This window comes from Tamandua tetradactyla, chromosome 10 (assembly GCF_023851605.1).
Source record: "Tamandua tetradactyla isolate mTamTet1 chromosome 10, mTamTet1.pri, whole genome shotgun sequence".
NCBI classification, from domain to species: Eukaryota; Metazoa; Chordata; class Mammalia; order Pilosa; family Myrmecophagidae; genus Tamandua; species Tamandua tetradactyla.
The window spans coordinates 71,837,129-71,863,757 of NC_135336.1; the positions used below are offsets into that span (position 1 = coordinate 71,837,129).

Consider the following 26,629-nt stretch of genomic DNA (forward strand, 5'->3'; position numbering starts at 1 on the left):
AAAATAGCTAAAAAGTTAAAAAAACAAATTAATAGCAATACTACTTTTCCCTTTTTAAGAGACCTGGATTTCATAATGCAAAACACCTATTTTTCTAACTGTCTAAACCAGCCCACTGCTGTGATCTCACAGACAGAGATCTTTTTGGAACAAATGAAATCTTTCTGAAATTTTGATTACTGCAATTCATTCAGCAGTCTCCTGGTTTATCTTCTGTATTTTGGCAGCCATAAGATTTAAGGTCTTTTATTAGGGCATAACCAACCTCTTTAATGTTCTCCCTGCCTAATGTTCCTATTAATGTCAAGACATGAATCAGTGACCAGAAGAGATTGCTTTAATTCTCATGGCCAAAGGAACATGCTCAGTTGCTGGATGTTGAAGACAAGCTGATTATTTCTGCCAGGAGTCCAAGAGCCTGCAACATTATCTATGGCAACCCTCAATAGTTTTAATGCAATATCTGTTTCGATATGCCAGGAAAATTTGCAAGCATTCCTTTGGATTTTTTGCTATCTGGCAAAGAAGCCCTGTTTGTTTGTTTGGGGGGAGGGGTTGTACAACCTTGTGAAAGTCCTACTAATACCACCTTATTGTCAGTGCTATCTTTGTCCACACCCCTTGTGACTTGTCCAGGGATAGTTCCATGATGACCTACTTTTTCCAGGCTTGCTGGTCCTCTTAGGTGGTAACTAAATTATTCAAAACTAGAGAAAAGAAACACAGAAGCCAGAGTCTTTCCAGTGAGTAAGGAATATTGGGATAGAAGACTGGTATTTAGAAGTCACATTACATCTTCCATGCCAGTCAAGGTTGTTCTGCTTGGCAAAATTAGATCCCATTGACCCAATACCTAACAGATTTACTGTCAGTGCGGAGGTCCCATTCTCTTAAAGAAAAATACAGTGCAAGCTATTTATAATCATTTTATTACAGATTGGAATTGTGGGAAGGACTGCAGCAGGCAAATCGACACTATCAAATTGCTTATTTAGAATTGTAGAGAGATCAGGGGGCAAAATTATCATCGATGGAATTGACATATCAACTATCGGACTTCATGACCTTCGTGGCAAACTTAATATTATTCCGCAGGTAAAGCCAATTTTGCTTATAGTCTTTCTTTTAACTCAGCCGAGAGGAACATCTTTTTCTCTATTTCTTGAAAATTTGTTCCTTCTAAGAATATAAATCTTATTATATATATATATGGAAGCCATGTCATTTAAGATGTATCATGGAAAATCACTATGTAATTGCATCCTATTAAAGACTCTTACTGTAAAGCACTCTTCCTAATGACATTCATCTATTTCAAAAACTGGTTTTTCTCTTTGAAAGTTTCCATCATAATAATACATGCAAATAGAATTCTAATGAAAGATTAAATAAAAATGCTTTCGTATTTTTTTGGAAGAAAAAAATAAAAAGTACTGAGATCTTTGCTTAGTTGATGGTTAGAATATAGGGCTTTGACTCTATACCTGAAGTTTGGGAACATAAATTTTAAAAAGGACAATAATTCAGTTAGGATTCTTTTCTCAAGTCCCTTGATTTGTCCGTCTGTGGAATCTAAAGAAATTGAGCATTAACAAGTATACAGATTGGCTCAAGAATATGTCTCTATAGCAAAAAATGTCTTATTCAGTTAAGTTTGAGAGACAGGTTATTTTCTGATCATTTATGCGACATCTGTATATTATCTTCTAAAAATATCTCAAAGTACTAAAATCTCTGCTGTGTTGCTTAATATATACTTGTAATAGTTGATTCATTTTGAAACAAATTTGAGTAAAATCTGGAATTCTGGCAGGGAAAATTTTAGTGGAGAAAAGAGACATTGTCATTCCTTTCTTACAAATAAATAACAGGTGAAGTAAAGTAAAGGAGACATTCATTAGGCATTCTTCTCCTGTAAATACAGATGTTGTAAAACGTGATTTCACCAGGCATTTTGGAGTGGAAAGAGCTTAAAGTTAACCATCTTTGAATTCTCTTCACCATGTATCTATTTTCACTGTGGCTGTGGATGAGAACTCCTTGAAACTTCCAGGTCACTGACTATGAAATAGGGATAGCAATATCAATCTTTCTAGGTTGGCATGCTTATTGATAATATACATATCTTGTGCTGTGTTGTGTGGTATATTATAGTATAATCATATTATTATATCCCTGGCTAAGTAACAGCTGTCATCATTATTAGTGTGGTTGTTATTGATAAAGTTAAAAAATAGGAGGAGGAGAAAGAAAATCAGGGTGTTCATGGCAGTTTAATCTTAATTTATTCTAGTTCTCCTCTGTTTTTGTTTCAAATATGAGATGAATTTGATAATTATATTAGGTTTAATCACTTTGCTATGAGATGAATTTGATAATTATATTAGGTTTAATCATTTTGCATTTTCTCATTTTCTTAGTCCAATTAAAAAAAAAAAATATATATATATATATATATGTATGCCTCATGTGACAGTAACATTATAGGTGACTACTTTATTCTCTAGGACCCTGTTTTATTTTCTGGAACCCTTCAAATGAACTTGGATCCCCTGGAAAAGTATTCTGATAGTGAGCTGTGGGAGGTACTGGAATTGTGTCACTTAAAAGAGTTTGTGCAGTCTCTTCCCAGGAAGCTGCAGCATGAGATTTTAGAGGGTGGTGAAAACCTCAGGTAAGCTACTAGGAACAGAGCTTGTCCCAAGTATCCATTGCATGCTCTTTAGAAACTTGAATTGGTCTGAAAGGGAAATTGCTCTTGAGCCACAAAAGAGTTCTATCTGGTCAAAGCCCTACATTGCTCATTCCCTCTAGGGAAGAGGGACAAGCAATAAAATGGTAGCCGCAGGCTGGGAAACTGCTGGTGAAAGGAAAGAAAGTTGAAAAAATAAAAAGGTTTGTAGTGGATCACTGTTTAATTTTATTGTGAAGACTCCTCCTTTAATCACCGTCTTCCTGAATTTATTTGCAACAAATTTTGTCGTATGGGGCTCCTTTTTCTTCATCACTGTTTGATGTCTTAGGCTAGTCCCCTTCATGTGGTCAGAGACATAAAGCCTTAAAGATTTTCCTAAATCTCCTCAAGACCCTGCAGCACGTGACCCCAACCTCTTCTTAGAGTACTCACACCTTCTTCTCTTGTTCCTGCCACATGGCCTTGCTGTTCCATGAGGATGTCAGGCCAGTGCCTGCCTGCCTCAACAATTTCTTATCTGTTATTCCCTTTGTTTGGAATACTTTTCCCTTAGAAATTGCATGGCTCATTTTTCTCTACTTTCTCAGATTTTACTCATAAGGCCATTTCTCAGTGCCAGTTCTACAATCACATTTTATATTCCCCTTTCCTGCTTAAATTTTTCTTAGCACTTATCATATACATATCATATATAAAATATTTCATTATATGTTTATTATGTATTCTTGAACTATACTTAGTCTCTTCTTACTATGCATCTCCCTCAGTTATCTTGTTTATTTATTCTGTCATACCCATTAGAATGTACGTTCTCCAAGGACAGAGATTTTTGTCTGTTGTTTTCCTTTACTGCATTCCCAGAACCTGGGAGAGTGTCTGACACATAATAATCATTTGATAAATATGTGTTAAGAAAGAATGAATGTGTGGCTAGAAATAGAACGAATAACAGTCCAATCAGAATTTTAGAAGAGGGAGCATGTGACCATAAAAGTAAGGTGCTGAGATTATCTTGCCATTCTCTTAACAGCGTTGGACAACGACAGCTTGTCTGCCTTGCTCGTGCTTTGCTTCGAAAAACAAAAATTCTCATTTTAGATGAGGCAACAGCCTCTATCGATTTTGAGACTGATAGCTTGATACAGACCACAATCAGGAAGGAATTTTCTGATTGTACCATCCTGACGATTGCTCACAGACTGAATTCTATCATCGATTCAGACAGGTATGCTTAAATTATTTTCCAGAAATAAAACAATTTCCATATAGAAAGATATTGGGTATATACAACATGTTTAATTACTTTCCACTATTAATCTCATTCATGCTGTGAGATACACATTCTTTTTTCCTAGTGGTATGGAGGATATTTTCCAAAATAATTAGAAGAAAATGTTAATCCTAAAGCAACTATGTTAGGAAACTTGGTTTATTTCCTAAGCTAAATAAATAGTACCTATATTTTACACCGAAAGAACTAACTCACATAGTGATGTAAACCTTACACACACTATGCCAAAAAACAGATGAGGCAGAAAATTGATTATAGATTGTTACCTGACTGGCTTCTTTTCGTTTTGCAGAGTGCTGGTGCTAGATTCTGGAAGAATTGTGGAATTCGAAGCACCGCAGCATTTAATGCGTAAGAAAGGACTTTTCTTTGAAATGATAACGGAAGCTGGAATAACACAATTCAGGGACAAAAAATAAATAATTTTAGCTGTATGTTGATTATACAGAATAAAAGAGATATATTTCCATTAAAAAATGATGGGGAAGAAATGCACAAAGGCACGCCCTGGCTACAAGTTGGCGCAAATGCCTGTAGGCACTGTGATTGTACCGTACCCTACCTTGTTTTCCATTCATTCCTTCTGGAATGCCCACTTTTCCCACATGGCACAAAGTGCTAAATGCCTCTTAATCTTTAAACATCTATGACTTTGTGCCATAGTCACTTACTCCACAAAGTATCCCCTACTCCCTAGTCTGCTTTATGGCCCTTTTCTGTGTTCTAACCGGAAACATGTGCTTACCTTTATCCCACCCCTTTTACCTCCCATCCTCCCCTCCCCACACACACAAACACACACTAGATAAAGCTACTTGAAGACAAAGGCCAAGTTTTAATTCTCTTTTATGCTAGATTCCCAGCCAGGGGCCTGTCATATAGTTGATACCCAGCAAATGTTAGTAGAATTGAGTATTTTATGAATGAGAGTAACATGATATAGGAGCTTATGTATAATATGTGTTTGGCTGCCGTATAGTTTATGAAATCACAGAAACATTAAGTCATTCAGCTGCCTTTGGGAAAGTATAATTATATTAACTGAGTTTTCTGATCTGCTTTATTTAAAAATAATGTTTTATCATATTTTGCTACTTACCTTTGAGTAAAACACCCAAATTTTCTATGGAACATTATATTTGACTAGTTCAACCTCAATGTGCTATGCACTGGATATATTTGTTCAGCTCAGATTGTTGATTATAATACTAATCATATTTTAGCACTTTTTAATTTAGTGATTTTATGTAATAAAAATAACATTATTTCTCTGAATTGTCATTAGGATTTGAAGTGTTTAAACGTCAATGGTGTTTTCTTTTGAGATGGTCTTAATAAACTATTTTAATATATCCTTTTTCTTTTATCTATTTCTTATGTCATCCTTTTCTCCTTTCTATTCACTCACACGATTTCATTCATTCCTTGAGGATGTTTATGAAAAGTGACCTTAAACTATAAAATCCTATATTATCTAAACACTCATTCATTAAAATGTAAGCTACTTGAAATGTTACCTTTCCTTTTAATCCCTGATGTGCCTGCCACTATGCTTTGTACTCAGTAAACACTGAATAGTTATCTGTTTATTTCTGTTAAAAAAGAGACCCAGATATTTCATTACTATCAGTTAGCAGATATGTTTGCCTCTGTACTTATAATTTTAGTGCATTAATCAGAACAGTTGCATAATTTAAAAACTTAATGGTAAACCAACAGTAGAATGGCAAAATTGTGGTATATTCATACAATGGAACCTTTCGTAGCTGTGAGAATGACTATACAACAGCTATAATGCAACACCACCAATGATTCTTGCAACCGAGAAGTCAGGATTTAAGGGGTGATTTTGATTACTGAATCATTATATAGAGATTCCTTTTGCTTTCTGGTATATTGGAGTAGAGAAAGGGAAATTCCTGAAATCTCTAAATTGTAATCCAGCTGCTTTGATCTCTAATAATGATTGTATAGTCCTTATCTTCTGAAAAAAAAAGTGACTAACCTTCATTTGTACCGTTATCCAGTTTTTCAAACGTATAGTCTTGTAATCACTAAAGACAGCCCCTAATGTTTATTGCTCGGAACTAACGCACCCCAAGTCCAAGTTACCTTGATAACTGAGGCTGGATCTAACCAAAGTGCACCTGCCTGAGATGCTCAGTAGTTTAGACTATACCTCATTCCACCATTTTCTTACATATGTTCTGTGACTAAGCATGTAATCAATCTGTGCATGCTCAATAATTAGAACACCTGTAGTTACATCATCTGGGGCCACTGTGCTTATTATCCTAAACCCTGCCCATCTTTTCCTCTAATAAAACTGCCAAAATTACTGCTGTTCAGGAAGACAGATTTTGGGCCAATAGGCCATACTCCCCTACTACATGCTTAGTAATACCTCTCTCTTTGAAGCTCTCGTGTTTTAGAAATTGGTTATTTAGCGCATCAGGCAAAAGAATCCACAGCCTTTGTCCCATAACATGCTTACAAATAGAATGCTGAGTGAAAGAAGCCCTAAAGAGTATTATTGTATGATTCCATGATTCCATTTATATAAAAGTAAAATAATAACAAAGGAGGAATGAATCGATACAATTAAGAAGTTAGGATTTTGTCCCTTGGTGGCAAGGAGTAATGATTAAAGGGCACAGAAGCTGGCTTTTGGGCTGCTGGTTATGTTCTGTTTATTGATCTGAGTACTGATTCAGTTAGCAAACACTCAGCAAGTTGTATACTTAGGATCGCTGCATACACACATATATAAAACCGTTAGAGTAGAAATAAGGCAGTAATAAAGTAAAGAAAAAATGACTAATGGACAAAATTACTCAAAGATAATTTGGTGCTTTGAGAAATTCATATTTTATTCTAATTTCAATTACTTAAATTAAGCTTGTTTACTCAATGAAATACAATAGAGGTAAAGGGCAGCCTACTCAAAATATAGAGATGATACATCTGAATTAAAAACAATATTCAACAAATATCTCATTTGTATAAAAAATGCAACTTCAAAATAGATTAAGAAAATAGATAATGATTATAACTTCAATACACAAAAATATTTACCATGGGCGATAGAAGCAAAATCCAAAATAGCATTAAGTTGACTCAGGACAGTGAGAATATTTATTATTGAAAATCCACCACGTGCCAGGTAATGTATAAGGCACTGGAATTGTCACTTTCAGTCTTCACTTAAGAATGTTAGGAAAGTAGTATTATCAACCCTATTTTACTGAAAATTAAACTAAGGTTCTAAGAGGTTCTTAACCAATAAAATGTAAAGTCCAGTTCCATGCAACTACAAAATTGATGATACTCTTTTCAGTTTGCCACCAAGATATTTCATTTCTAGCAGAGCCACTTACAAAGAGTGTGTAGTTCATGAATGTGGGGGTGGGGGCGGCAGGGAAGGTTTTTAAACCAATGGTTTTACAAAGCAAAATTTTAAACCAATGGCTTTACCTAGTAAATGGGGAGAGTATCTTCAAAAGTAGCATTGGTTTGAACTATAAGAAACCATTTCCCAGTTCAAAAATGGTTGAATAATAGAAATTTCATATATTTCTGAATACAGCTTTGATATCAAACTTAATGTTAAGATTTAATGTTGTATTTTGATATGCACATAAATAATAGTTCCAACTGATCTAGAGGAAGTTCTTAGGAAAAATATCAAGAAAACTCTAATAAGAAAGTATATTAGAATGTTTTAGTTTCTCAGCTGCTTAAGCAAATACCATGAATAGGTAAGCTTAAATGATGGGAATTTATTAGCTCACAGTTTTGAGGGTAGAAAAATATCCAAATCAAAGCATCATCAAGGCAATGCTGTCTCCTGTAAAACAGTCATGTTGGCAGCCTTTGGTTGTTGGTTCCTCTGTCACAAGGAAATGCACATAGAGGGCTTTACTGGCCTTTCAGTTTGTATTAGTTAGGGTTCTCTAGAGAAACAGAATCAACAGGGAACACTTGCAAATATAAAATTTATGAAAGTGTCTCACGTGACCGTAGGAATGCAGAGTCCAAAATCCACAGGGCAGGCTGCAAAGCCGATGACTCCAATGGATGGCCTGGATGAACTCCACAGGAGAGGCTCACCAGCCAAATCAGGAATGCAACCTGTCTCCTCTGAGTCCTCCTTAAAAGGCTTCCCATGATTGGATTTAGCATCACTAATTGCAGAAGACACTCCCCTTTGGCTGATTAAAAATGGAATCAGCTGTGGATGTAGCTGATGTGATCATGACCTAATCCTATGAAATGTCCTCATTGCAACAGACAGGCCAGCGCTTGCCCAATCAGATGAACAGGTACCACAACTTGGCCAAGTTGACACCTGTCCCTAACCATGACACAGTTCTCTCCCAGTTTCGTTGAATTTCATCTTATTACTAAACATACATATTAATAGGATTTTGGCCACCACTGTATCCCTCTGAACATCTGACTTTCTGTTCTGAGCATTTGTACAACAGTTTCCAGGCATTACAGAGCAGCCTACTGCTTTGCCTATATTGTGATATCTGTCTATGATTTTATAGGATTACCACATAAGAGTCAATGTTGGCCATGGCATCTAATGTCTTGAAAACTGTTGTTTCATATATTTTGTTTGGATTTTAGTTGACAAAGGCAGGAGGGTAAATCTGTTCTTTTTGATTCCATTTGTTGAACTTCTGCTTCCAGAAGTTTGACTAAATGTTTGACTAAATGTTTAACCACAAATATAACAATACAAATTTAACAGAATAAAATGAAACAATGAAATAATTGTAAACAACTGAGGAATTTATTTTCTCAGGTTGAAAGAAGTCCCAGGGTGGAGAGTGCAAACTTGGTTAGGATGGCTGAATACTACTACTGAACTTCCATCTTTTGTTTAACAATCCACAGCATGTCTGTCACTGAGCATTTGCAAACCCATTGCTTTATCTTCAGCATCATGTCTTCATTCCACGTAGAGGAAAGGAATGGTGAGAAGCAAAACATTTGTATAAACCAAATGTGTAACTTAAAATGATTAAAAAACCCGTCATTTACATCTCATTGGTCAGAATTATGTCACATAATTCTAGGTGTGAGGGAAACTGGGAAAGACAGTTTTTATAGTAGGGGACATTGCTTGTACAAATAAAACTGGGTTTTGGAAGTTAGAATGAATGGGAGAATATATAGTGAAATAGCATTTAGATTTAATAGGGTTTGCCACAGTTATACAAAGTATTTTCAATCACATCAACAATATCTTAGATTAGCAACTTGGGAGACATAAGAAAGGGTGGTAATTACAACCAATAATTGAGCCACACTTCCAATTTCTAATACCATTTGGGCCATGTTAGCTAATTTAAGGTTGAATGGAAGAATTCTAATAGGAAAAATTTGCGTGTATGTTTATCATATATATAAACTTCCATTGTTTTGTTTCCATTTTCCTATTAACTCTTATCTAGTTTACACTTATGAAATTAAGTTATAAAGTTACAAGTGTTATACTTTGAAATATTTTAAGAGGTCCTTTAGATAGGTCATATAATAGTTAATTCAATAAGTTAGAAAACAACATTTGTTCCTGCTTTTAACATACAAATAACCTAATGTGAAGCAAATTATTTACTAATTCTTTCCAAAACTAAGTTAATGTTTATTGCAAATTTATTTTCCTTCGTATTTCATCTTAATAACTTAAAAAACTTTAGACCTGTGGTATTAGGCTCTTGAGGATATTACAGAAAATACCTATTTTGTTGTGGTATCTTCTTATAACCTGACAGAAAATTGACAAGTCACTGAAATTCCTCACCCATTTCCCACTCTCTGTCATGTCCCTTCATAAAACAATATTTGTTTAGCATTTTCTATGTGCCAGTCACTCACAAAAACTCAAGCAGGTAATATTATCTCCACTTTGCATGTAAGAAATCTGTAAATTCTAAACCTACTTGTCAGAAATGGAAAGGATTAAATACCGCTATCTAAACCTTTAATTTTAAATATGACATCTTTCATGGACACTATCCAGCAGCTTAATAACTGAACAAAAAAGATACTATGGGATTGTACTATATGATGGGTGAGGCAGTACTGCGTTGGGGTTCAGAGCACGGAATATATTTGAATTCATACTCTGCCACTTATGAACTGTACAATACTGGGAAATTACAATTAAATTTCTGTGCCTTAATTTCCCTAGCAGAAAATGGGGATAATAGTGAGGAGTCTGACTTCTGACTAAAATTGTAATGTGATTTTTCAGGCCTGACCATAGACTTTTACTTGACAGGCCTCAGGGAGGGAAAATGCACACTCCACACCACACTTGGTACACAACCACTGAACTGTAGGCTCTGAAAGGAGTTGCAGTAAAAGACATAAACCCTCCTAGCTGGCCGTACTTTTAGGTGTATCAGTATTCCCAGCCCAGGCGCCTCCATTAGGCCACCGTGTCAGGAGTCCTTGGCAGAGGCGTTCCCTAGGCTCCTCTGCTGGGGCCTCCTTATCTGGAGGAAAAGGGACTTAAAAAGAACTTTGTCTGCTCTAACTCACCACTCAGTACTTCCCCACTGCTAGCTCTTTACCCTTCCCTTGATCCCTGGGTCCATAAAATGATGGGAGCCTTTTGTTCAAGTTCTTTTGGCACTGAGATGATCCCCATGTCTGTGTTAAGCCACCTGGCCCTTTCTAGCACCACTACAGGGGGAAAATAGAACATTAGAGGAGTCGGCATTTTCTCCTATTTGCCTCTTGCTTTTATCATCATACTAAGCAATTAAAGGCATGACTGTTCCTCTCATTTTGGCTTGTTTTAATTGACCACTCCAACACCTGGCAGCTCAACTTTCTAAGCTCTTGACAAAGAGTACTTATAAATTTGCTATAACAAAACTAAATTGGTTTCTATTTGTGAAATGTTTACAGGATGTCTGGCACATGGTAAGCATTTGATTACTAACAAATTAGTTAACAAATTAACTCAAAATTTAGGGTCTTAAAATGGCAAAAATGTATTCTTAGTTTCTGTAGGTCAGGAAACTGTAGGCCTCTTAGTTGGATCTTTCTGGTTTAGCATATCTCATGAGGTTGCATTCAAGCCGTCTACTGTAGCCACATCATCTCAACCCTTGACTAGGGCTGGAGGGTCCACTTTCAGGAAGGCTCACTCATGACTATAAGATGCGTGGCTCTTTGCTTCCATGTGGCCTCTCTTACCTTCCAGGGCCTAACTTCTCCAGCTGTATGCACCAGCAGGATAGCCTGGCTTTTTTTTTTTTTTTAACCTGCAGCTGAGTGGCAGGAGTGAGCCAGTAAGAGAATGCACCAAGACAGAAGCTGTAGTCTTTTTATAACCTAATCTCGCAGGTGATATCCAACACTTCCTCTGTATTCTATTCATTAACAGGGATTGTGATTCACTAAATGAGGTGCAAACTCAAGGAGTGGATTACACAAGGACATGAATACCAGGAAGTAGGGATCATTGGGGGGCCACATTAGTGGCTGCCTATAGTGGGTCTCTGTGTATGTTTATTAAATAAAATAAAATCAACATGGAAATGCCATCATATTTTCTTATATATTTAAGTTCATCAATGGTAGTTAAATTAGCCTTGAAGAAATCACAGGAACTAGTATTGCAGTGGGCCAAGTCTACCATCTTTATTTAAGGGCTCATTTTAAAGGGCGACATTAATCATATGAATTTTTTTTAACTGAAGTTTTATGCCCAAAGAATAATACATACTTCACTAGAAAATTATAAAGTATTACCCACCAATCAAAAGATTATCATAATCTACTATGCAGGATTATTTTATGAACTATCTAAATTGGTTTAGCTCTTGGCTCCCTATTCAGAAGTCATAAGTTACTATTCAAAGTCCAGAGATAACCTTTAAAAATTAGGGCTATAAGTAGACAAAGCAATCCCAAAGACAGTCAGGATACAAGATAAATGTAAGTTTTTGGAACAAGGCAGTAGCTATGGAGCTCAAGTGCATCAGATCAGCTTTATCCCCACCTTCTTGTTTATATACTTCAAAAATGTAATCTAGCCTAGTCCTGAATGGGAAGTAGAACGCACAGTTTAGAAAACTACAAATGGTATTTATTTACATTAAATCGTGAACTACCTATACACACAAAAATTTAAGAGGCACAATCAGTTATGCACAATACTTATAATATTCAGTACACATAACACACAGCAGTATCTGTTGATAAATTAGTGGTTTGAGAGAAAACAGTACCAAAACATTCCAGATACAAAATAAATTACTCAACTACACATTCTAATTATATAAGACACTTAATATTTAAAAAGTTATGTATTCCAAAAACACATTAGTTAGATGTACACCCAAAGTATATTAAGTTTGTTTTATGAAAAAATGCCTTCAGACTATTATGCATAAATGATCCCTTTCAAGATGCATTCTTATCTTTTAAATAAATAAACGGCACTGATTCCAAGACTATTTATATATCCCCTAAAATGACTGAAAACATTCCTTCCCTTTTTTATAGGTGTAACTATACTAGAGAATACTCTAAACCACTGCCCCCAAATTCCAACGCTGCCATTTTACTTTTCAGACACATTAAAATTATTTAAATCCCAATTTTAGTAAATGAGATTAGCTGTACTGTTTTTTAATTGTTTCCACAAAAAAATGTTAACAGACTAACAGATTGTCTTGAACTATCTTAACTGTTTGAAAAATTCAAGCTTTTCGTTTAATCTTAAAGTGCTTTAGGTTAAAGTTGATACTATATGTGGAGATTTTGAGATAAATTGAACACTTTCCTCTTAAAGATTTTTACAAAAAGACTTCTTCAATTCTAAAATCCATTAAAGATTTAATATAAAGTCCAAGAGAACACTTGAATATTTTCAGTGCAGTGAAGGATTCATCTTTGGCAATTTTCCATTAGTTCTAAAATAAAACATGTCAGCAAAAATTTTATGTTTCTAGCTACGGACTATAGACATTTCCTATACACAAAAGTACTTGATCTAAATTTGTTTCAATGGCAATTTCATTGCTAAGAAACTTTTTTTAAGAACATTCAGATTTTCACTGTGAAAAGCTGAAATGCTGTGTTGTTGTTGAAAGGAATTTGCTTAGTTCTCTTTTTTAGTAATTTGAAATGCAACATCCTTTAAAATTCAACAATGGATAAAACAGACATTACATTAACAAAGATGTTGACCAGGGCCTTAATGAAGCATGCTTCTATTAAGGAAAAAAAAATATATATATATATCTTCAAACATCATGAGCATCACAAAAGTAGAATTACTATATATATATTTTCTTGGTCCATGCAGCTTTTCTAAAAGGGAACCAACAACAAAATACAAAAAAAACAAAACTGCTATAGATGCTTAAATTTCAGCTGATTTCCATATTACTGTCAATACTGACAAAGTTCTTGCTCTTATCCCACACTGAAAATAGTCCAGATGGGAGTATTTTAAAATAATAGGAAAAAAAAATAGGGTTTGTACAACTGGGTACATTTCTCCATCCAAAAATATCTATGGGGAAAAATCTCAGTAAAACAAATCAAATAACATTTAATAGCTCAGATACAAGCTAAACTCTCCATGGCTTAGTGAAAATAAAGAAACAAAAACAAAAGAAAACGAAGTGTTGGTAATAGTACTGGATAACAAAAATGCAGATAGTAATGATGGCTTTTATTATGACATTAAAACATTTGAAAAATGTAATTAATAATTCCCTATTTTTTTCTAACCAGACAGAATCATGGAAATCATAGCAGAGAATGAGAACTATATATATTGGACATTGCTACTATCTGGTATTGATTGAAACATTTGAATAAACCTGTAGCTATTTTAGAAAGAAATTACCCAATGTATTAAATATGTCCACAAATTTGTAGAATACAGATCTATAAATAGGACACACAGCAGAATATTGAATTTGTGAAAGTAATTTGTCATATGGCAGTTATTGACTACTATATATGCAGCTTACATTAATAATACTACTCTCTCCCACTTACTACAAATACCTGGGTTGATCCAGTCTGACATAACACTGTTCTTCCAGTATAGTTCAAATAGTTACATTTGATAACCAAGTAAATTACCAGCACTTGCTAATACAATTTAGCAAGAACTGGGAATATTATAATTGGCACTATTCAATTTTTACAGAATACAATTTTAAGTGTTTATGGTTATCTACTTCCAGAATCTAGAATGTATATAGCCACCCATGTTCCCAAGGTAGAATTTTACCTTACTATATCATTTTAGAAGTACCTGCTGGAATGGGATCTCTCCAAAATCAAATAAGGATCAATGTGGTCACGTACAATTCTCACGACAAAATACTATGTAAACTTTTCACATACCTAAATGTTGCCTTCTAGATAAATTTTAACATACTTTAGAAATAGAGACTCTTTTTTTTTGAGGAGACGGTTTGCTAAAGGGGAAGAGATCATCAAATAAGATCACAAATAATTACTCCTCCTTAATTCAGTTGAAGTTGGTTTTTTGTAAATGCTTATTGGGAATTTCTAAAGCACTAACTTGGAGAGGCCAAGAACCTCCATCAATTCCTGCTTGGATAGCCACCCCAGTCACCACTGCTAGGTCAGGGTCTACAGATGTGTTAGGGTCCTTTCCAAAGAACTCTTGAATGACTTGGCGGATTCGAGGAATACGAGTAGAGCCCCCAACTAAAACCACCTCATCAATCTCAGTCTTTTCCAGGTGGCCTTCTTTTAATACTTGCTGAATGGGTACAAGTATTTTCTGGAAGAGATCTTCATTAAGCATGTCAAAAAGCTTCCGTGATATTTCTGTTTCAAATAAAACCTGACTTTCTCCACTTTTCTTTTCAGAAAGGCCAGCTCCAAGAACACTGTCCATATGGTGGCCATCTTCTGGAAAAAGTTTGTCCTTTGGTAGTTCAGTGTCACTACTCTGAGGTTCTTTTCTGTTTTTCTTTTCCTCCACTGTTAGTAATACTGACAATTGAGCAGAGTGCTGAAGAGTCAGATTTAATTTGACCATTTCCACAGCTTGCCTTAATCTGTGGATTTCCTCTTTCCTGGAGGGAAGAAAGCCATATGTTTGATAGATCTGTTTATATAAGTACTGAAGCAATCTCTGATTGAAGTCTTGTCCTCCAAGTTTATTGTTCCCTAAATTAAAAAAAAGACACGTTATATTTATATATATTTTTGTGAGCATATGAATACGTGTGTGTGTGTGTGTGTGTGTGACTAATATATTCTCTGAATAACAAACCCCTTGTTTAATGCATATAAAGGTTTATTCATACAAAGACTGAAACTAATTGGGTTAAAAATTTTTAAGTGATAGAAAAGACCAATGATATCAATTTTTCAAAAAAAAAACAGAACTTGAGAGCAGATTGATTTTTTTTCTTTGTACGCTGAATGGCGGGGGTCACATTTCATTCTTTTTCCATGTGAAATCCCCTTATTGCAGCACCATTTTGCTGAATTTTTGTTTTTGTTTGTTTGGTTGGTTTTTTGGGGGGGTAAGTGCATGGGCCGGGAATCGGACCAGGGTGTCCCATACAGCAGGTAAGAATTCTCTACCACTGAACTACCCTTGTACCCTGAGAGCAGATTGATTTTTAAGTATAAATTTAAAAACATTTTTTAAATGTCATTATTCTCAACAGAAAAGTTTTCTATGTAATTAAAAAAGATCAGTAGTCTTTTCAACATTTTGTTGTTATCCTTTTTCTTGCATGATTAAGAGCTGAAAAATACAAAAATGATCCCAAAGAAGAGTAATGTAACGTCAATGCCCAGAGGTGAATTTAATATTATGTCAAATGTTATTATGACATTAAAACATTTGAAAAATTTAATTAATAATTCCCTATTATTTTCTAACCAGGCAGAATCACAGAAATCATAACAGAGAATGAGAACTATATATATTGGGTATTGCTACTATCTGGTATTGATTGAAACATTTGAATAAACCTGTAGCTATTTTAGAAAGAAATTACCCAATGTATTAAATATGTCCACAAATTTGTAGAATGCAGATCTGTAAATAGGACACACAGCAGAATATTGAATTTGTGAAAATAATTTGTCATATGGCAGTTATTGACTACTATATATGCAGCTTACATTAATAATACTGCTCTCTCCCACTTAGTTAAGAAAAAGAGTTAGTTAAGAAAAAGAAGGGTGTAGAGTTTAGACTACCCATAACTTACAGCCCAACATTTCAATCAGGATTAATTCCTTAGACAAAAGAAAACAACACAACACAAAAACCTATTTAAAAAAGATTTAGGATGCAAAGTCCTGTAATTTCCTAGGGAACACTGTTAATAGCTTTTTAAGAGATATCCATTTTGTTAAGACCAATTATCAAATAAGATAAACTGATCACCCTTCATTTTAAAGGTATTTTTCTTTTCTTTTGTCCCTTCACATCCCCAGGAAAAGTTATATTGGCTCAGTGAGTTGTAACTGGCAGTGCATTTATTTTATTTATAGGATTTCCAGTCATTTCTTTTGAGACTTTTTAATATAAATACACATATATGGTGTTATAAAATTGCATATAGAGATGATAACCAAGTGTAATCAAAGAATTCTGAAAAAAAAAAAAGAATATACACTAAAATATTTTAAGAAAAACAGAGCCTGAAACTCTGTAACTAGCCCTATACTTTTCTTACCAGACATTGCTCGGGTTAGAAACATTCCTCCTTGTTTATTCAGTAATGACACATCTAAGGTTCCTCCGCCCAAATCTATCACCAAGACATGAAAGACGTCTGCTTTGTGGAGACCATAGGCCATAGCTGCTGCTGTAGGTTCATTAATCACCCTCAAAATCTTCAGTCCTGTAAAATTAATTGGAGAGAGAACTACTTATGAGAAGACACTATTAATAAATTCCTTTCCATTCATCCTCATAGTGCATTAGTATCTTCTGTGGCATGAACTCCACTTGGTAATAATGAGGTTAGTCAAAAACCTAATAGAAATAATGAAATGGGAAAGATTTATATATATGCTTTTACTAAAAGGTGTCATTAAAATTATTCTAAGTGTAAAAGACAACAGTAAAAAGAAATAAAGGCCTAGTTTCATTGAAATGAATTGCTCTATTATTTATTAACAATATTTAATTTTTAAGCCTCTCAGCCTTTTCTAATTTTCATATTCTATTTGGTAATATATAAATGATAAAACTTTAATCACTCTGTACTATAATCAATAGCTGTGGAAATGAGATGAAGTTATTATGCTTTCTTTTTCTTTAAAAAAGAAGAAACAAATGAATAAATGAGAATAAAAATTACAGAAAGAAAAATCCAGATGAGATTCTCTAGTAGCTTCAATGAAACCCTTAAAAGTTCTAAAAATGCAAGATACTCAAATCCAACTCTGAAATTACAACAAATCTGATTTTGTAGGTAATATTAAATAATAAATGTAAAGGCAAAAGATGTTTTTGATTTTTGTTCATTTCTTGTTTTCCCCAAACACATATCTGATAGCATTCATTCAAGAATGTCAACCAAAAGAAGAAGGTAGATTCATAAGGGACCACAGCTTTTTGGACCTATTAGATCTAAATAAATATTCAAATAGTAAGTGATACCTCATAATATTTTACAAAATAAAATTTCAGGAGTCCTCAATAAATCAATCACATTAAAATTAAGCAGAGGATGACACACACATCACCCTAGTAGCAAATTACTACCTTTATTGGAAAATCAGTTAATATCTCCATCAACAATGCACCAATGAAGATTTTTTTTTAAGTGGGAGACAGCTTGTTCTATGCGTGTATGTCTAATGCTCTATTTTCCATAGATATGGTTCTCCATTGTATACAGAATAGGTTGCTTGAGCAAAATTTCTGCTTTATGGAATGAAGCCACACTTAATGAGTGGTCTGAAAAATAATGTGACATTATGTATTAGGAGCCATAAATACTATTCAAACTCAGGAATACCCTACTCTTAGCTTTCTGACTTCAGCCCTCACTCACCAGCTACACTGGCCTCCTGCTACCCCCTTGCAGGAACCAGCATATCACCATTTTAAAACAGATGCACTGTCTATTCCCTCTTCCTACAACACAATTCCTCCATGCATCTGCATGACTGCCTCACTTCCTTCAAATCTGTTTCAAGGTCACTCTCTCAATGAGAAATTTTCCAGTATGATACAGAGCTTTCATAAATATTATTTGTAAAGCTATCTCAAAATCCATCTAATTTACTTCCTATTTAAGTTATTTATTTATGAACCTATAATTAGATGGGTTACAAAGTGATATACCTTACTACAGAAAATTTTCTACCTTACAAAATTTTGGGTAAAACGCTACAAGGATGATATTACCTGCAAGGTTAGCAGCTTCAATTGTTGAATTTCTCTGTTTGAGGTCAAATTCTGCTGGTACAGAAATGACAGCATTGACAACTGGCATTCCAAGATACTCCTCTGCCATTTCCTTTAGCTTTAACAACAGTCGAGAACCAACATATTCTGGGGAAACGGTGATGGTCTCATTACTTGTCACAGAAAACTCAACCATTCCATTTTTGTTTACAACCTATGAATAGAATTTGCCAAAAAAAATAAAAATAAAAAGGCAAAGGGGTGTGTATGTATGTACCTATATAAATACATACACACACATAACATACATACGGGACATAGTCAATAAAAACTTACTCTTACCTTTACAAAATCATAAAATTCATGTGTAATCCATTCAGAATATTTACTTAAAATAGAGCTTATTAAATATTATATCTTAAAATCTATAAAATGAATCCACATCAGTTTTTCATAAAAGTAGAATTAAAAAAATTTATTACCAAATAGATAACTGAACACAGAATTTTCAATATGTCTTTGTTGAATGAATTAATGAGTAGATATGAAAGATAAGGAATAACAACTGCTAAATCATGTATGTGTCTGAGTACTTGCTCACTTTTCCCACATTTGTTTGTATCTAAGTCATAAATACCTGAAAGAATTTTCTGGTAAAAATTAAGAATAATTTTAGTATTTCATTGTATTCTTATCCGATCTTCAAATATTGCTTACATACTTGTTTCCATGAAAATATGTAGTGTTTACTAGCTCATTATCCCTGCTACAGTGGGTGCACACTTAAAGAACTGGATTAATTATAAAACAAACTATCCCAGTTTTACCCATAGGGTACATTAATATTGATGGTAAATGGAATTAGTCAGTTCTAAAATAGTAAAATATTTTTTTCTCCAGTCATTCTATACCTCTTATTTAGATTTCAGTCATGAAAACCTGACCATCCAAAATTTATTTCACCTGTCTGGGGAAAAAAAAAACAAGCTGTAAGGACAAAAAAACACCAGTATCATTAGGACCCATGTGAAACAGAAACAACAAAAAATCATATCTGGAAAAAAAAAAGCCACTTAAAATAACTCTAGGAGCACTAAATGTGCTGGTTTGAAAGGATTATATACCCTAGAAAAGCCATGTTTTAATCCTGTTCCATCACATAGGGTCAGCTGTTTCTTTTAATCCCTATTCAGCACTATAGGTTGAAACTTGATTAGATTACCTCCATGGAGAAATGACTCACCCAACTGTGGGTATTAACTTTGTATTAGAGGGAGATGTGACTCCACCTATTACAGGTGGGTCTTGACTAGTTTACTGGACTCCTTTAAAAGAGGAAACATTTTGGAGAGAGACATGCAGCCAGAGACCTTTGGAAATGAAAACGTCCCTAGGACAGATTCATGAAATAAGAAGCCTAAGAGAAAGCTAGCAGACGTTGCCATGTTCACCACGTGCCTTGACAGTTATGTGAGAAATCCTGAGCTTCATTGGCCTTCCTTGAGTGAAGGTAACCTCTTGTTGGTGCCTTAATTTTGACATTTTTATAGACTTGCTTTAATTGGGACATTTTCTTGGCCTTTGAACTGTAAATCAGCAACTTAATAAATTCCCCCTTTTAAAAACCATTCTGTTTCTGGTATATTACATTCCGGCAGGTAGCAAACTAGAACACTAAGTAACTGAGAATACACTTATAGACTATTTAGAAAATAACAAAAACAATACTACAAATCAAAGCTTAAGTGGTATAGCCAAAGCTGTACTAGGAGGAAAGCCATAGCTTTAAATGATTTTATCATCATATAAGAAATATTATAAATCAATAGAAGATCCCACCAAAAAGAAGATAACAAAGAATAAAGAAATCAACCTGGGAAATGCATGATGCAATGTTTTTCCTTTGAAAATAGTTCAATATTTTGAGAATGATTGGACTATTCAATAAGCAGCACTGATACAATTATCTACCTTAAAACAGATAAAAAATGATTCATTTAGAAACACACCTCACAACTTACAAAAAGCCAAAAAGAAACAAACAAAAAAACCTCAACATAGACTAAAGATTTAAATTTTTAAAAGAAACCTAGAGAAAACTTAGCAAAAGCCAAACCAACATTAAGGGGAAAAAAATATATATAAGAGGATAGGATAGAAAAGGCATTCTAAGCATGATACTTTATGGTCTGAAACCATTACAGATTAGTTAGTAAGAGATGTTTTCACTACATAAAAATTCAATACTGTGACATCTCAAAAACAAAATTCTTTAAAATCAGGAAAAAAAGAGGCAGAACATATGACAAACATATTTTATAGTCATTAAAGAAAAGATAATCCAAAAGACAATGGAACAAAGGATAAGAAATGGATCATCAAAGAAAATAAAAATACAATTTTCTTTTAAAAACAAGAAATAACCTCAGTAGAAATCAAAAGAATGGAAATTAATACAAGATACCATTTTTCACTTATCTGATTGGCAAAGATCAAAAGATAATAACTAGTGAAGGTAAAAACTAGGAACTTTAAAAAACAGTGGTGAAGAACATATCATCTTTCCAAGGTACAATTTGGCAATGCAAACCAGAGACCTTAAAAATCATGCATACCTTTCACATTAATTCCATTTCTAGGATCCAAGTTTAGGAAATTATCAGATAGGCGTTCAAAGATAAATGTATAAGAATATTCACTAATACTCCAACATTAGTGGAAAATCAGGAAAAAAGGGAAACATACTCTGATAGGGACTGGTCAGTTAAATAATGGAATAGTCATTCAATGTAGCAATTAAAAATAATGCTGTGAGTCTCGTGACTATTCACAATATTGTTGAATTTCAAATAAGTCATAAAACATCATGCCTACTATGGTCTCTTTATATATACAAATATGTATACACACATATTCTGAATAGCTGTATATACATATAAATACATACACGTATGTGTGTGTGTGAATATTACATGAGGCTATCACCAAAATGCTAAGCAGACATGCTGAGGATGGCAGAGCAAGAACATGAAAAGGCCTTGAGTCCTTGAAGGACTGCTTATGGAGCCACTGAATTAATTTGCCCTGGAGCTGCTATGGGATTTCTTGTTATATGAGATAATATGACTTTCATTTAAATTAGGCCAGTTAAATTCTGTAATTTGAAGCCAAAGTGTTAAGTGAAACAGCATGTTGACCTAAAATTAAAATAGATTTTAACCAGTCCCTTCAAGAACTCAACCAGCTGCATCCCTACCCCATAATGTCAACACCCCATTTCAACAGGAAGAAGTTAGAATGCTCATTGCCCAGATATCCTTAAAGATTCAGGGAAGGATCAAATGAGAGGGGGGAGTTGTAATAGGGAAGATAGGATTTAACAAACGAGTATGACTAACTGAATCATTACATTAACTTTTTTATTTTTTTAGTATCCAATATAATAGAGCAGCTAGGAGGAAATACCTGAAACTGTGGAACTGTAACGCATACCATATTTGAAGTTTCTTCTACAACTACTTGTCAAAATGTACTTTGAAATCTATCACTGTTCTGCATTTATGGTATATTTCACAATAAAAATTTTAAGAAAGAAAGATTTAGATTAATCACTTACCTTAAATGGGTATATGCCAATTTCAGCCTCTAGCTCTTCTGGGGTAAAAATCTTGCCTATGAATCTTTTGGCATCATATATAGTGTTCTGAGGATTTGAATCTGCCAGCTCTAAGCTTTCATATCCCACATATACATCATCATCAGTAAAGGATACCATGCTAGGTATGCTGTTATGACCATTTTCATCTGGAATGACCTTAACTTTTCCTGTACCAGGAAAAAACACCCCAACGGAGCAGTAGGTGGTCCCAAGGTCAATGCCAATCACTTTAGGAGTAGGCAATGGTAGATACTGTTGTGCCAAATAGCCAGCCAGTAGGAGAGTCAAAACAGCTGATCCTGAAATATAAGCAAAATAGAAAGTATCTTCTCAAACCTGTATGAAATGCTAAATTAGTGTAGCAATATTCTTCAATACCATTTTTTAAACAAGATTAAAAATACAAACTCTCAAAATCTTTTTACAGGACTAATAATGACAGCACTTCTCTCACATGCCAAGTATTTCACAATGTAAATGGGATATAATACAATTAAAATGAAATAGAATAAAACTCTGTGGCTGACTGCTGTAGTTCACTTACTGGTGAATAAGAGAATAAAATGCAAATACATCTCAATAATTAACTGTGCTGACTTTGACAGGAAAAGTCATTCACCTGCAGTAAAACCTAGCTATAACCAAATTTTAGATTTAATCAGTTGATATTTAGATTCCATGGTTTTATAAATAGTTTTAAATTTCATTTAAAAAGTAACTCCAGTATTAAAACTCCCACAGCAAAAACCTTGCTATCGTAAGGCTAAAATTCTTTGTCCTTATCACTTCTATCCTTTCAAAAGGATAAAATGGATTAATGATATAAAACGATTTTGAAAGTTGCTTAAGAATTAAACTTTCACTTCCTAAAAGAACAGTCAAATTTTTCACATATTTAAACATGTATTAAGGATATATTTCTTGCAGAGGTAATATTTTAGGGTAGGAGAAATTAAAAGCAGGTAACCCTGATGACAACGTAAAGGAACGGCACTTGAAGGCATGTAATATTCACCGTTGTACCCTATTCTCAAAACCTCAAGGGGACGGTCCTTACCAGACAGCGGATGCTCAACAAATACTAGTTGAAGTTAAAAATAAAACAAACAAAAAAACATGAACAGATGTTATGCAAATGGTAAAAACAAGTATAGAAAGATGTCACTTGGAACTTCCAATTATGGCTTCAGGAGGCTGTTTTACACCGCTGCCTAAGTTACAAACGACCCCAAACATAAATATGTAGGAATCTGTGTTACTAATTGTTAGCTCATCCTTATCAACACATAAGCCAAAGAAGTGCAAACTCCATTTTCCTCTTCCTCTTATGGGCAAGACTTCAGATGCATTTAATCACCATCTCAGCTGGGGAGGGTAATTCCCACCCAGTTTGATGGAAAAAGCATAGCCTATTATTCATCAAAGGGGCCTGGATCCCTCTAAATCCAGCATCCCACGAGTCTCCGGATGCTACTCTTGCCCCTCCCCCTTCCTCCACAAAGGGGTCCCCCAGCTGAATGTTCTTGCAGCCTCCCAAAGGCCCCAATCCACCTGACAATTCAAAACAGAGGTTACCTTGGAAAGAAGTAAGGCCCGATGCTCCCAGGAGGTAACCAGCTAGTCGCCCTCCATCTTACCTGGGCTTGGACCGGATCGACCCCCCTGTGAGTGTGGGGGGGTGGGGGAGTGGGGCACCGCGCCTCATCTCCCGGTTCCCCACCCTCGCCTCCCCCATCAGCCAAAACCGCCTCTAAAACACCTTCCAGGAGCCCCCTCCCGTTGCACCAGTTGGACCCAGTGTGTGCGACAACCACCCCCGCCTACCCTGGCCGCCCCAAAACGCTCCGGCGCCCGCAACAGCTACAGGGACCTCGGTATCACTGACCTAAGATCGTCATCTCTCTGGCCATCACAGTCCCACGGAAGAGGATTGGGATGACTGTACCAGACGAGGGGCTCCGCCCCCACGCGCCCAGCAGTCCCGCTGCCCCCTGGGAAATGTAGTCCGCTCTCTCTTAAGCAGCCCGAGAAGCTACGGCTGGGATCAGAACATCGACTTCAACTACCGTGAGGCACTGCGGCATAGAGCTCCCATTCAACAGCTGCCAGTGTCGCCAAAGCCGAACCAATCAGGCTGAGGTGGAGGTGAGCAAACAACGACGACTGGGGTTTATAATCAAACCCAAGCGCCGTCAGTCAATTTGAGGTTTAAAAAAAAACCCGCCTCTCCTCTGGTCCTTCTGGGAAATGTAGTTCCTGCCTCCCCCATTTACGGGCGGGAGTGCAATCGAGGTTGAGGACCGAGGATCGTAAGGTTGTTGTTACTTTCTTTGGCCACATTCCCAACCAGGCCCCTGGTTCGAGCTTTTGTTCTTTCGTTCTCTTTCCTTCTTTTGAAGCGTGCCCCGTTGTCTGGGATGCAGATTCTAGATGGTTCTCTGAAGCTCTCTAGCCTCCCCTACAGGAGTCCCTCGCCCTAGTGCGGACATAGCAGGAGGACGGGGGTGGGCGCTTTAGGGACCCCAGCTGGTTCTGGCTGTCGGAGGCCGGCCTCTCACTGCCAGGCCTCCTTCAGCGCATTGGAAACAACCCTGAAACCTCAGTAAGGTCTTCGGACCTCTGCTTTTGTTTTAGGGATAACTGAATTAAGCGATCTTCCGTCAATGCAATTTATCCAAAAAATGCTGGGACACATTTTTCCTATTGCTGACACTGAAGCGGGCCATTATAAGCAAAAATGAAAACAAAAAGCAACCTAGCTTGCTATGGAATTAAGTCATCAGTGGCTGCAGTTGCTTTCATGGGCGTGTCCTATAAAATAGAGTGGCCATAACATACACGATTCCACAAGGGTTTCATGCACTAGAGTACCTTTCCAGAAACCTACCATCTCCAGGTGGGTCCCTGGTCCAGATAAGTCCTGAAACCTAGAGGGCGCAGCCTCTCCAGAAGATCAGATAGTTCCATTTCCCTACCCCATATTAGTGACAGACCTTTCCCATAGGAAAAAGAATGACCATAGGGTAAAAGGGCTGGAGAAACCAAAGTTGATGATGGAGTTATGCGGTGAAGATAATATTTAATGAATGAATATGATTGCTGAATCATTAAATTGATATCTCTTTTAGTCTCCAATATCTTACAGCAGCTAGAAACAAAAACCTAAAATTGTGGAATTGTAACCCATATCAAACTCTAATCTGTTCTACAAGTAATTGTGGTGCTGTGCTTTGAAATTTATAGCTTTTTAATATATATATTTTTCACAAAAAAGAAAGAAAAAAGTTGATTGTGATGATAAAGAAATATTTAAGCCTTCTAGCCTCCTATATTCTGGAGCAGCTAGAAGGAAAAATCTGAGTGGATTTTATGGTAGGTAGCCCATGACAAACTCTGGGATCTGTCCTGTAACTACTTGTTGAAGAGTGCTTTGAAAACTATTGCTTTTTTTATTTCTTTGCTTTGTAAATATGTTATATTATACAATAAAAAAGTTAAAAAAAAATAGAATGGTCATTTAGGACGTTTAAGAAATGTTTTTCATATTCTAGCCTGTAAAAGAAAAGACCAGATTTTTCTCGCCTCTTGATAATGGATAGTACTTAACACCTCCTTGTGAGAGTTGTTTTGTTATTATTGCTGTTAAAGTTCCTGAGAACTAAGAACCTAGAAAAGTTTGGTCTGCTTCCTCATTTTAGATATAAATCAATTCCCATTGGCAACAGGTCAGTCTGCTCTACGAAGAAGCCGCTAATAGCTTTCTAGCTGATTTAAAAATATGTATGTAAAAAAAAAAAGTATGTAAATGTTGATGATTATTGAAGCTGACTTATGATTAATAGGATTTCATTATAATAATTTTCCTACTTTTTTATTTTAAAAACCTTTCATAATGAAAAGTACAGAAAGTCTGTGTGTAATGAGTAATATTAAGTACAGTTCCTTTATGAAAAATGAATAATTCAAGCACTCAATTCCCAATGATTACTAGGTAAAATGATCATTTTAACAAGCATTTATTGAACAGTTATTATGTGCTAACTAAGCACAGTGGTAGTCACTGGAACAAAGGAGAGTGTAAACACATATATGTATACACCCTGATAAAATATGGCCATAGGACAGAAACAGAATTGTAAAGTCCGTGTAATTTAATCTTCAAGACAATGCTTGGTGGAAGAGAATGCTTCTGAGAAGTATTTTGAAGGATTAGAGGGAGCCAGGAGATGGGTTAATAGGTAATAGCAAGGGAACAGGAGGTGTTGTAAGTGGAGAGAACTGAATTACCAAGAGCACAATCTTGTGCTAGAAGACTAGCAGAATCATAAAGCATGAGGTAGGGTTCTAAGAGATAGGACTAGGGTTTAAGCTCACATCAGGATGAACAGTCACTTGTGGCAGGCACTAGAAGTTGCCATTCTTTGTCCTACCCAAGCTTTCCTCCTTGTTGATAGAAGCCTGATTTGTTAAAGAAGTGGAAATTACATAATCTCAGAAGGTCGGAAAGCCTTTACCCCAATGGAGGAATTAAGATTGAGCTAGGCAGGTTCTTTTAGTGTCCTATGCTGTCTT

General features: G+C 35.3%; 2 protein-coding genes across 3 annotated transcripts in view; one reads left to right on the forward strand and one right to left on the reverse strand.

Annotated features, from left to right (window-relative positions):
• The window catches only part of LOC143648531 (multidrug resistance-associated protein 1-like), a 93,376-nt gene extending 88,056 nt beyond the window's left edge, over nucleotides 1-5,320 (forward strand). For both annotated transcript variants that reach the window (XM_077118720.1, XM_077118721.1), the window contains 4 exons: nucleotides 937-1,095; nucleotides 2,508-2,674; nucleotides 3,726-3,920; nucleotides 4,279-5,320. In XM_077118720.1, the coding sequence (XP_076974835.1) occupies nucleotides 937-1,095; nucleotides 2,508-2,674; nucleotides 3,726-3,920; nucleotides 4,279-4,405 (648 nt within the window). In that variant the 3' untranslated portion in view covers nucleotides 4,406-5,320. The remainder of the gene's footprint in view (nucleotides 1-936; nucleotides 1,096-2,507; nucleotides 2,675-3,725; nucleotides 3,921-4,278) is intronic.
• Nucleotides 5,321-8,774: 3,454 nt separating this feature from the next.
• HSPA13 (heat shock protein family A (Hsp70) member 13) lies at nucleotides 8,775-24,068 on the reverse strand. Its single transcript, XM_077118723.1, has 5 exons — nucleotides 23,943-24,068; nucleotides 22,016-22,356; nucleotides 18,400-18,613; nucleotides 16,715-16,882; nucleotides 8,775-15,182 (listed from the first exon to the last, which is right to left on the reverse strand). The coding sequence occupies exons 1-5, from the start codon at nucleotides 23,965-23,967 to the stop codon at nucleotides 14,512-14,514; spliced, it is 1,419 nt and encodes a 472-aa protein (XP_076974838.1). The 5' UTR covers nucleotides 23,968-24,068; the 3' UTR covers nucleotides 8,775-14,511.
• Between the last annotated feature and the right edge of the window lie 2,561 nt (nucleotides 24,069-26,629).